Here is a 15,377-nt window from a genome sequence, read left to right on the forward strand (position 1 = left end):
CATTTAGGGTCTGAAATATTGTGTGCGACTCGGACTAGGCCCGTTTATTCGGCAATGTGTGGGCTTTGCCCACCATTGCCTACGGTCCAAGGGCGAAGCTGCCTGTTTTATGTGTTTTTTGGCCCGATAAAACTAACTTATTGCACACCTTATATAAAGGGGCTTCTAGGCTTATTTGGTGTGCAGGTCTTGTAAAGAAGGTTGAGAGCTCAAAAGAAAGGGAGAAAGGTGTGCTAGGGTTTCTAGTGGGGTTGGTGAGAGAGAGACTTATCTTCTCTTGTAATCTTTGAATCTTATAGTGGATTTTTTCGTCGCCTCTGCGTGGAGTAGGTTTTTGCCGAACCACGTAAATCCTTGTGTCTTTTTGTGTGATTGATTGTGTTTATTCTTTCGTTTTACTCTGCCATTGAAAGTTTTCTTCGCAACATCTTTCGTGCTGCTAAATATAATCACATCTATACAAAACCAATGTAATCTTTCGACTAGAGATTCAAACTAACTCACTGTTGAGTTTACGTTTCTGCTTTAAAACTTTCTCAGAATGCCGCCAGCAACCTGAACCAGCTCTTCGCTCTACCCGCTTCCTCTTGTTTTGAGGAATCTAAAATTCCGACCCAGAACGGCTAGATTATTATTATTTTTTTTTTTGAAAATAACTTCCAGGGGTAGAATCACAGGCAGTTGCAAAACCCACTGTTAAGGGACATGCCAGACTCAAGTCGTCCACCCAAAGTTACCTGAATTCTCCTTCGACTAAACCCGCTAAAAAACAGTTAGGGCGTGTTTGGATTGTTGGAATCATACACAGGAATAGGCATCTTATTTAGATTATGTTCATTCCAACGGTTGGTTCAGAAAAAAAAAAAAAAAAAAAGATTTGATTATGGTTAAATGGAGGAATGATAGATACAAGGGAGCCCTTGCATAAACAGCCGCAAAAGGGCTCTTGATTGGATCCACATCATCAAATGTAACTGATTTTACTTTTTCAACCAATTTTAAATTGTAACTGAAAATGAGGTGGATCCAATGAAGGGCCCTTCCGCAGCTCTTTATGCAAGGGCTCCCTTGTATCTATCATTGCTGAAAAAATGATGTGATTATGGTTAATTTAGTGGAATATCATAATAAATTTTGGGAAATGTTATCCGCACTACTGTATTTTGATGAGGGCACTCCTCACTTTATTAAAAGTACGGTATGGCCTGCACCATAGGATGTCCAAACCGTCCATTAGATGGGCCACAGCCTAAATAGGTTGTGCCCCAAAAATCATTTCCATAGGTTGATCCCAACCTCCGATCTATAAAGGGTTAGGATCAACTCTCTGACATTTAGATAATCGGAGGGTTAGGATCAACCTATGGAAATGATTTTTGGGGCACAACCTATTTAAGCTGTGGCCCATCTAATGGACGGTTTGGATCATCCTATGGTGCAGAATCAATTTCTTCATTTTTTATTTTATTTTTATTTTTTTGAAAAACAGAATCAACTTCTTCATTTTTTTTATGCATGCATCCCTTTTTTAACTAGTAGTATTAAATCCAAACTTCCTCCCTCTCACCACTCGTGGTTCAGAATATTTTGTTTCAAACTACCAATTTTGACTCGGATCATACCAACACAATTAGTTAACATAATAATACTAACAAGGTCATGGATTAGCGATTTGCTAGGGATCTTCGCAGAAGGCATTACGTGAAGCAGCTGTTGCATGAGAGAGCAGCCACCTCAAATATATTAAATGAATAGGAGAAAATCTGTTGAAAAATGAGCCTACTCGGATGAATAAATTGAACAAGACAAAATCTGTTGAAAAGTGAGACCTTGCGGCTGCTCCCTCATGCAACATCCACCCCACGACATGCCTTCTGCTATGGTCCCTAGCAAATCCCGATGAATTATTTATAAACAAGATCAAGTAGGTCTAATAAACCGCAAAAATCAGACCATGGGGACATAGTGCAGATCAAGCAACTCATTAGCTGAAAAGGGTCTACATTTTAGGCTGAGAAAAATGAAGTATCCACATGTCGAATCTAATAAAAAAAGAAGAAGAAGCCTTTAGATTATAAACAATGCAGATTTCAATGCTCAATCATCAGCAGGAAATTTCATCTCCAAATAGAAGTAAGGAAATTACAGTTGGGAAAAAAGCAAGAACTAATAAAATAGGCTCGAAAGCAGTAGACCCTTGGGTAGAAGTAATTCCCTGCCAAAAACTACTGTCTGTGGACGATATTGCTACTCATGACTACTAAGAGTTCTGAGTTTCATCCATGACAGCAGTCATGCGTAGTGAGAAGAAGCAAGAGGGGACGAAACCATCCCATTTCAGGGTACAATTTGACTTCGGACAAACACATTGGGACTCATTTCCTAAGCCCAAAAACACTAAAAATAAGAAAACCTGAATAAAAAGTAGAATAGATATGCCAAGGGAGACAGATAAAACCATTCCCTCATATATACAACTCGGTTTCAGATGAAGAAGCATTGAGAGTCATTTCCCAAGTTGAGGAAATAATAAGAATAGGAAAAACATGAGAAAAAGTAGAGTAACATAAATGTGAAAGATATACTTAAGTTGATCTTCTAGTGACTATTGGGATGTTCTTCAACACATTGAATACAAATTCATGAGGGCTTGTGCTGGTGTATGGATTCCATGCATCTTTAAAAAACAAATCCTTGGATGGAAAGACATTATAAAAAAAAAAGGATAAATGGTCCCACTAATTGACATCGTAGATGCATTGACCCAGTGCCAAATCCAAGCATCTATTATGTTCTACACAGTATTTAGAAAAAAGAAATCAACAGTATAGACCAATAAAAAAATTAATAAGCACTACTAATGACTCCCTACTCAACATCGTAGAGGGGTTAATCTAGTGCCAAATCAGCAACTATGATCACATATTCTTTGAAAAAGAAAAAAAAAAAAAAAAAGGGGAAATGATATCTGTGCCAAAGTGTTTCGATAAACAAGCGCTCCACTTGTTTGTCATGTAGTATTTATTAAAGGGATTTCAGAGAATATTAAAATTCTCAAAAAGCTCTTTAAACCCTTTAAATACTACACGACAAACAAGTGGCGTGCATGTTTATTGAAACACCTTAGCGCAGATATCATTTCCCAAAAAAAAGAGTAAAACCTAATTAAGTATTACCAACCATTCAAAAAAAAAGTTATCACTGATGGCCGCTATTCGGCATCATATATGCATGGTTCTAGAGCCAAATCACCAGCAGGAAATTCCATCTCAATTATCAGCAGGAAATTCCATCTCCAAATTTGGCTGGGAGAATTTAGAACACAATTTATAACATTTTCCTGATCAAGTTGAGGAACACTTTGAATTAGGGGAATCTAAAAATAAAATTTTTTTTGGAAAAACAGAAAAATCCCTTGTTTAAACTCAATTCAAAGTGGCGTTTACTAGATGTAATCAATTGAGAAACTGGGGTATAATAAATGTAATTGATTGGTAAACTATCTTAGGGTTGTGCAGACCATTGCTTTATAGTAATTATCGATTGATGGTAGCTAAATCAGTAATTACAATACCAGTGAAACGGATGATCAATTTTCCCCTCACAAATTAGAAATTTACCCAAGGGGACAAAACCCTGGGTTTGGGATTTTAGGAAAGCATATAAAAGCCATTGAGATCTCTCCCTGGCAACCGAGGAAAAAGGTGCAATCTCTAGAATTTGAAGATTGGAAGACAGCACCACCGATCTCAAGGTTGAATAGGGAATAGATCAAAGCTATGAAGCACGGGTACGGGTACAGGATGCGGGTACGACATGACGCGGGTACGTAGATACGTCATTTTCCAAAAAAACTGGGTGCGGGTACGTTCGGGTACGCCGAATATAATAATATATTTTATTATATATTTATAAAAAAAATTAAAAAATAATTGAAAAGCAATCAAATAACAATAACATCGCCAAAATGGAAAATTCTAATATTACTCTTCATTTCATAAGTGATTAAGTTCCATATTTCATAACATGAGACATCAATACATCATTCAATTGAAAAAAAGTCTGTCGCCAGTGTGTTGACCATTGTGTTGACCAGTGCCTGACAAGATGAATAATTTTTAAAGACCAAATTATGAGATTTTTTGTACCAGCCTTTTGGGATTTAATAATGTTTGGACATGATAGATTTTATGAATTTTTAAAATTTGAAAAATACCCCACCGTTTGGAAGTTAAGAAAGTTAAAATTTTGACCCGACCATTTTTCTGCAATTTTTGTACTAGAACAGGAGAGTTGACTTTTTTTCCTTTTAGATTTGGGTCTTGAAACTATTTTTAATAAATCCAAATGGGGGGTATTCCGTTATTTACTTAAACGGTTTACATGTAAATACTAAGTACAGGAAAGGAAACGAGAGAGAACAAGCAGGAAGGATTTACAAACCAGATTAGAGAAGCATGATGTGTCGGGTACGTGTGGGTGCGCACCCCAACGCACCCGACATGCACCCAGTACAAGAAAAATGCTTTTTATTTTTTTTTAATTATGAAGGTGCGTACCTAGGACGTACCCAGGGCATACCCGAATGTACCCGCACCCCATACGTGTCGGGTACGGGAGGCCCGGGAGAGTACCCGTGCTTCCTAGGATCAAAGTATTCGGCATTTCAAGTTCTCGTAGGTCGATGTTTCTTATTTCTCCAAATCCCTCCATTGATCATCCGTTGAGCTCCAAATTAAGGTACTTTTCTTAATTCTTTGATTTCAACACTGGCATCAGAACTCTAGTGTTTGTTTTTTTGGAGTCTGAAACGTTGATATTTGTTCCCAATAATTTCTCCAACGGTTTTGTTCTTGGGCATCAATTGGATTTGGATTTGGAGTTCCTGCGAATCGTCGTGATTCTTGCCTTGAGATTCCCCTCAAACGGCGCCTTGAAGTGATCTTGACTTGAGTTGACATCTAAGTTCTTTACTGCCTAATCAACTTAGTTTTTCAAAGCAGAGTAAACTTGGCTGCTAGATTCGTATCCTTTTCACTCTGTTTTTCAAAGATCAGCCCAACCTAGTTTACTACCTAAACCTAGTAAAAATATTTTTATAATTGAATCCCATATTTTAGGATCCAAAACTCTAGTTTTCATCATTCATTTTCATTCCTAATGCCTCGGGATTGATAGTGGGATTCTAGCACAACCTTCTTCTCAAGGGTGCAAAGCCTTGAAAACCTAGGTGTGATGCTTACGAAAGATCTGGAGTGATTCCAAGTCTAATATTTCTCTATAATTTCTTTAATCCTCTTTATTTTCTGTTCTTGCTCTCTACATATTATTCTTTGATCCATGCGACCCTTAAGTCTTGCCAAAAATAACCCTGCCTACACCTTCCCGGCAGACGTCTACACCCTTCTAAACCTACCCTAAACCTAGTAGACATATTTTCCCAATCCAATCACATATTTTAGGAATCAAAACCATACTTTTCAACCCACCTTTTCACTTCAAACATCCCTTCTATAGATCGGTCCCACATCAGTTTGGTATCAGAATGAAGTATTAGTCATCCATTCGATAATCCTGCATCACTTGGTACCACCATCTGACTTGCGCAAAAGACCCCAACACCAAATGTCCACTGGTTCCCCAAACCCAACCCCTCAAAGTTGCGCTTAACAAAGACTGGAGGAGTCCACAGGAAGTAACCTTAGTCACGGGGGATCTTGCAAAGGCGAATAACATCCTAATATCTTCTGAGAGCATGACTATCAAATTCTTTTGAATTTTGGGAGGACACTAGCCCATTGAACAACTAATGAGAAAACGTGCAGGCACAATCTATGGAAACTATAAGCTACTACCCCTTTAAAGATGCTGTTATTCCTTTCCTTCCAAATAACCCACAAGGATGCTACGAGGCACCAAATCTTCATTTCATATTTGAGTTTACTTAGCAATTCAATTTGTAAGAAAAAGACTTATAGTAATCTCTCGAGGAATGCAAGCTCCAGACACAATTTCTACAGGTGCAGCCGGAACATGCATAGACATGTCCATAACCCTTCCCCCTCTCTCTATCTCCACTTTGTGAATACGGGCATTGCCGCGTGCCAAACTCCATGATTCATGAAATCATTCATATATTATCACACAAAACTTAAAATATTTCATGATATGTAGTGAAAACTACATTCAGGAGGAGATATGTGGTGAAAACTAAATAGAAGTACAGTTCTAGAATATAGCAATTTAATAATTAATTGAAAATTTACTTCATATAATCATAAATTCATACATAGTACTTCGAGCTAGCACTTTCAAGTGTCATGCCATAAGGCATAACATGATTCATGAAATCATTTAAATCGTAACAGAAAATTTAAAATATTTCATCATACATAATGAAAAATATAATATAGAGGAAAACTAAAAACCTGAACTCAGGTGCCAAACTCCATGATTTGTGAAATCATTCATAAATCATCACAACTCAACTCAACTAAGCTTTTGTCCCAAACTAGTTGGGGTCGGCTAAATCATCACAAAAAACTTAAAAATATTTTATGATATATAGTGAAAACTAGATTCAGAAAGCGATACGTAGTGAAAAACTAACAATGCGTCCACCATGGAACATATATTTACCGTTAAGCCACTAATCTTGTTGACAACACGGCCCACATGGTTTTGGCTACATCTTGAAGAAACATCCCATATGTAAGATGATGTGATTTTTCTAACTTGAATAGAATGAAATAAAAAAACACAAACATGCTCCCACACACAACTAAAGAAACTTAATAAAGTTCCACAACTTTTTTTTTGGTAGTTAAGCTGGGGTTAGGCAGACCCCCACGGCCCACCAGATTCATTCAAAAAATGGAAAGAATTGCATACGGGTTTAAACAGCCCAAGATACATCAATAGCTATCAGATCATGAAAGGAAGCCGGAATTTAGGCCAAGGGGATGTCGGCTCCTTTAACACCACAACTTTGGCATCCATTATGCTCAGATACATCAATAGCTATCAGATCATGAAAGGAAGCCGGAATTTGGGCCAAGGGGATGTCGGCTCCTTTAACACCACAACTTTGGCATCCATTATGCTATGTTTGGTTGCTTGGGGTGGCTCAGAGAGTAGTGGAATAGGAAGTCAAAGGGAGGAGACAAGCATTTTGATTTCCTAAACTTACCTCGGAAAATATTGTGTAGTAGTGTTTGGTCGCGCGGTATATACTCGGAGAGTAGGAGAAAAAGTAGAGGGTGTCATTACCAATATAGGGAAAGAGAAGAGAGAGGGAAGAGAGAGAAAGAGAGAGAGAATTATTCCCTAGAAAATTCAATCATAATTCTTTGCTTTTGGAAGAAGGGGAAAAGAAAGAGACAAGCAATTATTACATGAGAGACATCCAAGGGAATCAAAGGGAGTCCAATGCATTTTGGTAACCAAACGTGGAATGGCATGCCAAATCCAAACCAAATTCCGTCAGCTGCCGAGCTTTTGTGCAACCAAACGAAGCATATAAAAACAATGCATTATCATTGAGATCCAAGTAGGTAAGAAAGAGGGTGATCTTCAACCTTCTCAGATAAGGAAAGATTATTGAAGAAACATCTGCTATGTAGGATGATTTGATTTTTCTAACTTGAATAGAATGAAATTAAAAAACATGCTCATACACAAAACTAAAGAAGAAAATGAATGATAAAGTTCACCAACTTTTGCAACCATGAAAGAGCAATGCACTATTATTGAGATCCAAGGAGGTGAGAAAGAGGGTGATCTTCAACCTTTCCAGATAGGGTAAGATTGTAAGGTTAAATGAGAATGCAATTAAATGGATTTAATTAGAGTAAGTAACATTAAGGTTTTATAGTTTTAGACAGAAGGGGAGAGGGAGATGTTGGAGAGAGAGAAAAAGAGAGACGGTGACATATATATATATATATGAGGAAATGGTTTCTGTGCTCGAGCGCAGAGAAGCTTATCTTATGTCACAAAAGAAAATGTAAGTTCATAAAACTTATAGAAAGCTCTATCACAAGTTACAGTAATCTTTGGCAGATTTCTCTAGAGACATGGGTGATATATCATGTACCAAAAAAACATATAGGATTCCTGTTCCAAAATAAAAAAGCATATAGGATTGAGGTGTCTGAGACAACTTTAATACCCAAAACAGAATAAATTCATGGAATGCAATAAGAAAAAAAGTCAAAAACTGAAACACATTCGAAGAGCTTGAAATATTACAACTCACTACCGAGGTACACCATTTTTCATTACTTTTATATTCCATTAAAGCCTAGCATACTTTACCCTTTAAGCCTCTTCCATTATTTTACGTCAATTTGTTTGCCTTTACCAACCAACCTCTCTTAAACCTATATTCCATACATAACCCTCACCCTTATCCCAGTAATATTTCTAGATTTCTTTTAGGCCATATTTAGTAGTTTGTTTTGTCATGTAGGTCTGATTTATTATACACACCTGTTTAGAGACTTGATTATTATTGATTATTGAGGTAATTTCCTTGATTTGGGATCTATTGTTTGAAACTCGGTTGGCCGATTAGTTCTTTGATGGTGAAATTTTAAAGGACATCATATTTTGTAAGTGTTCATGCATACCGTATTTCCAATACTGTGCAATCATGTTTACAACAACTACACAATCCAGAAAGAGAACAACATACCTAGGATAAACACATAATTTTTAAAAAAAATAAGAAAATAAACAATTTCCTAGAAAAAACAATTTATTTAATTTCAAAATAACCTTGCAATTGCCTTCACAATATACCTTGCAACTGTGAAACAAGCCCAATAGGACATGATCTGAAACAAATGCTAGTGCAAAAGAAATCTCTTCAAATGATTTTACATACCAGAGCTAATAAGACCGGCAAAAAGCAATGGCATGTGAACCAGAACAATAAATCACAAAGCTGATACAGCTAAGTAGGTGACCATTCAAAAAAAAGTAGGACACAATTTGAAACAGAACACAACACAATGAAGAAATCATGGCATTGTTGATAATTACTCCTAAAGAGAAACTGTCATGTGACCAGAACAATAAATTGAAGAGCTAATTATAAGCCACAATAATGTCCAGCAAACCAGCAGAAATAAATAAAAGCTTGCACACCAGAGCCATCAAACCTCGCCAATCAACAAGCGTACATAGAGTTCTTTAGACTGCAAGGATGCCCAGAGCACCATGCCTCCAACCATTTATATTGACAAAAGACACCTACGATGAAGACGAGCCAACATAAAATGAAAGAGGGACATGCAAAAAGAGAAGTATCATATCAGAGTTCATTAACCTCCTCTTCAGAGTCCCTATATCTTGTTGTCAAGCTTTTCGGCCTTGACGACAGGGTTGGCTTTAGCAATAGCATCCCGACCAGCCGTCCGATAGTCAAAGGGGCAGTCATGCTTTTCAGAATAACGGTGCGCAGAGCAGAAAAGGTTTCCACATCGGCAACTGAACCCAGTTAATCCAACGCGTTTCCTACAAGTGTTGCATCTGTTGGGACCCACTTTTGCCTTCACCTCAATAGCCTCGCTTGAAGCTGAAGTATCATCGGGCTGCAAAGACACAACCTTTTGCTCACCAGACCCAACAGCTACATCTATGGTTCCAGATATGATCGGCTCCTTTCCATTCCCATTCACAATACTGTCAATGGATGACGCTGCGAGCTTGGATTGTTCCTGCTTTAGTACCAAGTCCTTATGACACTTGGAGCACATGTTCATGGTGGCCGCGCTTCCAAAGAATCCACAGTTGTTGACGCAGAGGATTGGGCCCTCTGGGGCTTGGCATCCTGTCCCATCATGCTCCATTTTTTCGAACTCTCCTGCAAGATAATCCCCTCAAAATCCCAAAAAACATAAAAACAAAACAAAAACAGAACACTCGTGCCAGAACCGAATCTTTTCCTATACCATCTCCCAAATTATCCAACAAAAATTATACAAATCCCAAAAAAAAAAAAAAAAAATTACTTAACTAAACCAGGTAGGACTGTCCAATTACACGCGAAAATGTAAACCTCAACCTTAACGAGACCCGAAATCATCTGACCCAGAAGTCCTAATCCTGAATCCCCGATCATGATCATGCTAGTTCTCGAAACCCTCAACTGAAACTAAAAAACAAAACCTAACCCTAACCAGCCTTAAATCCCCCCCTTCTACCCCGCCCAAAAAAGGAAAAAAAACCTACCCATCGCTCCCAGAAGAAAAGAGAAAAAAGAAAAACTTATAAAGAAAGAAAGAAATATCATGAAAGCATAGAACACACCCTCATCGGGACCCTATTGTACATAAATTCTCAATCAACCCAGAAACCCTAACCCGCCATTCAATTTTAAAAAAGACAACAACAACAACAACAACAACAAAATAACCCTACTTTTCAATCAAATCCATCAGCAACCACAAATATATCAAGACGTTACCTACAGAAAAAATAAGATAACCTAACCAGATGAACCCCCCAAAAAAAATTCCAAACCCTAAATATAATATCTCTACGAGATCAAAACCGAGAAAAAAACGTACCTGATCAGCGCAAAAAAGTGGGAAAATAAAAGGATTCAATCTCTTTGTCACGATTTCTCCGCTCTGATCTCGAATCTCTCAAGCAATCGAACCAGGTTAGAATCCTGCCACCACCAGAAAAGGAGATTTCATTCCTCCATGCCGATCAAAATAGACATCCAAAACGAAAAAAAAAAATACAGACGAGACCAAACCCTAACCCTAGCTCTGGCGAAAGAGAAGAGAAAGAGACGAAGAAATCGCCCACAGAATCTGAAAACCTCGAAAAAGAGATAGGAGAAGGTGGGGTTGAGAGTTATGTTCCATGTGATCTCCCCTCACCTATTTATGAGTTATGACTTTCTTTTTACGTCACAATTAAGGACACTGAATTTTTCGCCCCCATTGTAGAATAATGCGCCCCACTCTAACATGATCGGACGTCAGAGTAGAGCGCATTATCCTAAGATGAGGGCGAAACAATCATCATCTCTCAACGAACACTTTAGTCGGAGATGCCAACCTTGCCCGGATTGCGTGGCCCGGAAATCGGCCTTTCACGTTTTTATGAAGGGCTGAGATTAAAAACATGTTTTTAATGTAGTAATCAATGCCCTTTCACAAAAAAATGAAAAGGCCGGGAATTTTGATAGTCACGCTTAGCCCCTTGTTCGTTTTAGATTTGGATAAAGGATCCAAACTGATTATTAGATTCAAAATTATCGTTTTAGATTTGGATACTGGATACAAACCGATTATAACCGATTGTTGTGGGGAAGTGATATATTTGTCCTTCTAATTTACTTAGGACGCCCCGCTCTAGTGCATTCATGATTACTCTTTTACGTTGGAGGAGGCTGTCCAAAGTTAAAAAAGGGGAAGGATATATCATTGCCGCAACTGTGGGTCCAAAACTGATTAATTGACTAAAAAATAAATATAAATTTGAGTACAATAATCAGTTTTGGACGCATTTGGTTTTCGAAATCTAAAAAAGGCTAAGGATCTGTTCGTTTCAGATTATGAAAATCAATTGTCAGCACTAAACGGCTCAGATTTAAATGTAATTTTGAGCCCAATAATAGGTTTTGGGCTTACAATATGTTGTCATGGTTATCATAATCTGAAATAATATTTTGACAACCGATTATTGGACTCAAAATTACATTTAAATTTGAGTCCAATAATCAGTTTAGCAGACACAATAGATTCTCATAATCTTAAACGGACAGGGGACAGGGCCTTAGTTTTCGACTCAAGATCCATTATGAAAATATAAAGCCAATAGGGCCTAGAGAAGTGAAACCTCCTCTTTTCCGATGCTGGAACCTTTCGTGGGGTCATTGGCTTTACAGACTTTTTATTACGTGTTGCATGCACATGCATGTATTTAAAAAGATATGTTGGACCCATTCAATTCGACCTTTGTTGGGCTCTTTAAATGCTACATATACTTGTCAACACATAAAAACTCTTCCAACTATCACCAACACAGCTTTTGCAAAACAAGTCCCCATACTTTTAAGGAACTCAGTAACACCAAATTTTAAAATCTATCTCCCTCTCTTTTGCTCTTTCTCCCTCTCTTTTGCTCTTTCTCCCTCTGCTTGCTCCTTAAACCAACGTCTGCAATCACATAGGGTATCTTCTGTGTTATTCATCCAAATTTTCATCTCTATATCATGTTAGTCCTACTCTTTCCTTTTCTATACTGGTCATTTTTTATATACAAACAACCAACCATATGCATATTGACATACGCCTTCCTCACAATTAAAAGTAAACGCACAGAGCATGTTGGATGACAGCTTTAGAACTCAACAATGCACAAAAACTCCTATCAAATAAATTAAATAATGATGGCTGGTCAACGATCCAAGCATGCGAGAACAGATGTCTTGTATAGAGTAGCCACAGATTGTTATAAAATTTGTTTGATATGGCAGTCATATCAAAATTTATGTTTGGAACAGTATTTGTGAAAAGTTTCATGTGAATTTTCATATGACAGCGAGTCCCACAGTACCCTTGGACAACACAGACTACCTACCTGAAGATTAGGCAGGATTCAATGCCTCCGCCGCCCATAATGATGAAAACGGTCAACAACCGGTGAAAAACATGCCCCCGTTATGAGCTGTTTCCTCAAGAATCCATGCTTGTCAAACGACGTGACCCACCAATTCCCGATAAAAACTCTTCATCTTTAGAGAGTCGGCACCGGTCCGCCGCTTGAAAATTTTAGCTACTTTCTTAACCCTTACAAAGGGACAAGAAAGTAGGGGGGCAGTATGTTAGGGGTAAAATCGGTATACACGGTACCGACCCTCAAATCCATCCTTTACCGCTCGATTAGATCACGTCAACTTCCACAAGTAACACTCATTAACGAATTACGCCCGTAAGATTACACCTTCATACGGTAACGACCCTCAGGAGAAGTCAAACACAATCGCGGGAATCTCGCCATTACGTGACCAATCCGGACTTCCGTTACACATAAGGCACAATATTCAAATTCCAAACATCCCGCTCAGGCCACCATCCAAGATCTCCGCTCAGAATCGTCGCAAATCATATCTCCACGATCTTATTCTCCATCCATCACGCTCCACGTAGGCTAAATTAAAGGCCTAATTGATATCTCCAATATCATGGGTCTCATCCCCTATAAATAGGGATCTACACATTCAAGCAAAAGCATTCAGTCAATTCTTCTTCTCCTTCACCTTTTCCCTCTTTGGTCTGGTAACTTGGCTTGGCCCTCCCCCATTCATTGTCCATTGTCTGTGATTGCCTATTTCTGACTTGAGTGTTGAAGTGGCCGCCTGGAGCCACAACTCCGGATCCATTGAAGCTTTTTCTGTGAGCGCAGGATTTCAGGTTCTGCCAAGCTAGTTCGTGCAGTCAAATTTTGGGCATCATCACTCCCTAAAACAACACACATTACCCTATAAGAAACTCACATTATCTTAGGAGAGGAGCTAAATGTCATCTGCTGAAGACAGGTTAAGGAAAGTATTCTTCAAAGATATCATTGTTATCCATAGACTCATAGAATGGAGTAAAATTGTGGATTTGACAAATCATAGATGTCTTACAACCATGGTTTTAAATTTCGGTTTCAGACCCACCGAAATCGAAATTTTGGCCTAAATCCTACGAAACCAGATAAACAATATTTTATTTGATATAAATTTTCGGCTGAAATTACCAAAATTTCGGTCGATTTCGGCCGAAATTTTTGTAAAATATTAATTTAATTTAAAAAAAAGGTTTTTGGGTGAAATTTTGGGGAAAAACGAAATTTCTGACGAAATAAAATAACGTTTCGAGTATTAGTGATTTCGGTGTCGGTCCGGTCGAAATTTAAAACCATGCTTACAACTGCCGGATTTAGTCACAGCCAATTACACAATACCCTGGAATTATGCATCATTACCCTTAAATGACAATCATAATATGACGAGCCGCAACAGCTCGCCCTAAAGCAGGGGTAAGGCTGCATACATCTAACCCTCCCCAGACCCCACAATGGCCGGAGCCTCTTACACTGGGCTGCCCTTTTACCCTTAAATGACAATCATAATACACTGGAAATATAGACATACTCTAAAATAAGAAACATATTTCCTGCTAAAGTAAAAAGGTCATTTTGGACTACATTTCTCATCCGTGCTGACATGGTTTGTTGTCAAATAGCATCTAGAGACTAGACATACTTGACAGTGTCCTTTAACAAATAACGCACCCTACCCTTCAACAATGTACAATCCATTTGAAGGGGAGACTCACTATTTTCATTAGCCAGACACAAATATTTCGCATCGTGTTATTTCGTGTTGTCTTAATATCAAATTGAGTAGTCTTCAAATTTAGCACTCACAACCAATTGTGAGTGCTAAACCGATTATTGGACTCAAATTCAAACGTAATTTTGTGTCCAATAATCAGTTTGCTACTCACAATCGATTGTCATAATCTTAAACAAACAAGGCCTTAATCTGGGAAATTTGTTTACATTGCTACTGAGTTGCGAGTCATGGATCATGACTGTGTGACTCAATGAAGCAACGAGAACTTATATGGTGTGTGGTCTCATAGTCTAATATTTTTCAAAAGGTACTAGTTCGGCCCACACAATAGGATGATCCTAACCAGGTAAATAGGTTATGCCGTTAAAATCATTTCCATGGGATGATCCTAACCCTCCGATCGATAAAGGGATCTATAGAGGTTTCCGTCAAGTACTAACCCTCTACAGATTAGAGGGTTAGTATCATCCTATGGAGATGATTTTCAGGGCAACTGTTTGGATCATCTGCCATACTAGCACCTCTTGAAAAATACTGGACAATAGTACAATACCGCCACAAACCATATAAAATCTCACAAGGCAACCGCCTAATTTGTTAACTCAAATTAAAAGACAGAAATAGGGCTGCAAACGGTTCGGTTTAGGGAGGTTTTTTAAACCGAACCGATCGGTTTGGGAAAAATCCAAACCGTAACCAAACCGATGGGGGTATAACCGAACCAAACCTAACCGATTTTGACCTGTGTGGTTTGGTTCAGTTCACGGTTTATCCCTCAAATGAGGCTTTTATGTTGCATTTATATCTAGGATTGATACACTTAGGGTGACTACAAATGATAGAATTACCCCTAGACTACCCAAAATGACAAAAATGCCCTCTAATAAGAAAACAAAAGAAGAGAGGTGCAATTTTGAGTTAGGGGGTGGCCCAAATGGGGTGTCTACAGTTTCCCAATGGTTAGGTTCATTTCATTTTCGTATTAAAACTCAAAAACCGTCAACCGAAC

At 38.1% G+C, this 15,377-nt stretch overlaps 1 protein-coding gene across 2 annotated transcripts; it reads right to left on the reverse strand.

The window, feature by feature from the left end:
* Positions 1-9,015: 9,015 nt before the first annotated feature.
* On the reverse strand, positions 9,016-10,909 carry LOC143846378 (zinc finger A20 and AN1 domain-containing stress-associated protein 8-like). Of its 2 annotated transcripts, none has more exons than XM_077354809.1 (3): positions 10,775-10,909; positions 10,575-10,678; positions 9,016-9,868 (listed from the first exon to the last, which is right to left on the reverse strand). In XM_077354809.1, the coding sequence occupies exon 3, from the start codon at positions 9,852-9,854 to the stop codon at positions 9,348-9,350; it is 507 nt and encodes a 168-aa protein (XP_077210924.1). In that variant the 5' UTR covers positions 9,855-9,868; positions 10,575-10,678; positions 10,775-10,909; the 3' UTR covers positions 9,016-9,347. The 2 variants fall into 2 exon arrangements, with proteins under 2 accessions (XP_077210924.1, XP_077210925.1); XM_077354810.1 differs by having other exon boundaries at positions 10,769-10,793.
* Between the last annotated feature and the right edge of the window lie 4,468 nt (positions 10,910-15,377).

This window comes from Tasmannia lanceolata, unplaced genomic scaffold (assembly GCF_043159265.1).
Source record: "Tasmannia lanceolata isolate RefF3 unplaced genomic scaffold, GAP_Taslan_0.1 ptg000015l, whole genome shotgun sequence".
Taxonomy (NCBI): Eukaryota; Viridiplantae; Streptophyta; class Magnoliopsida; order Canellales; family Winteraceae; genus Tasmannia; species Tasmannia lanceolata.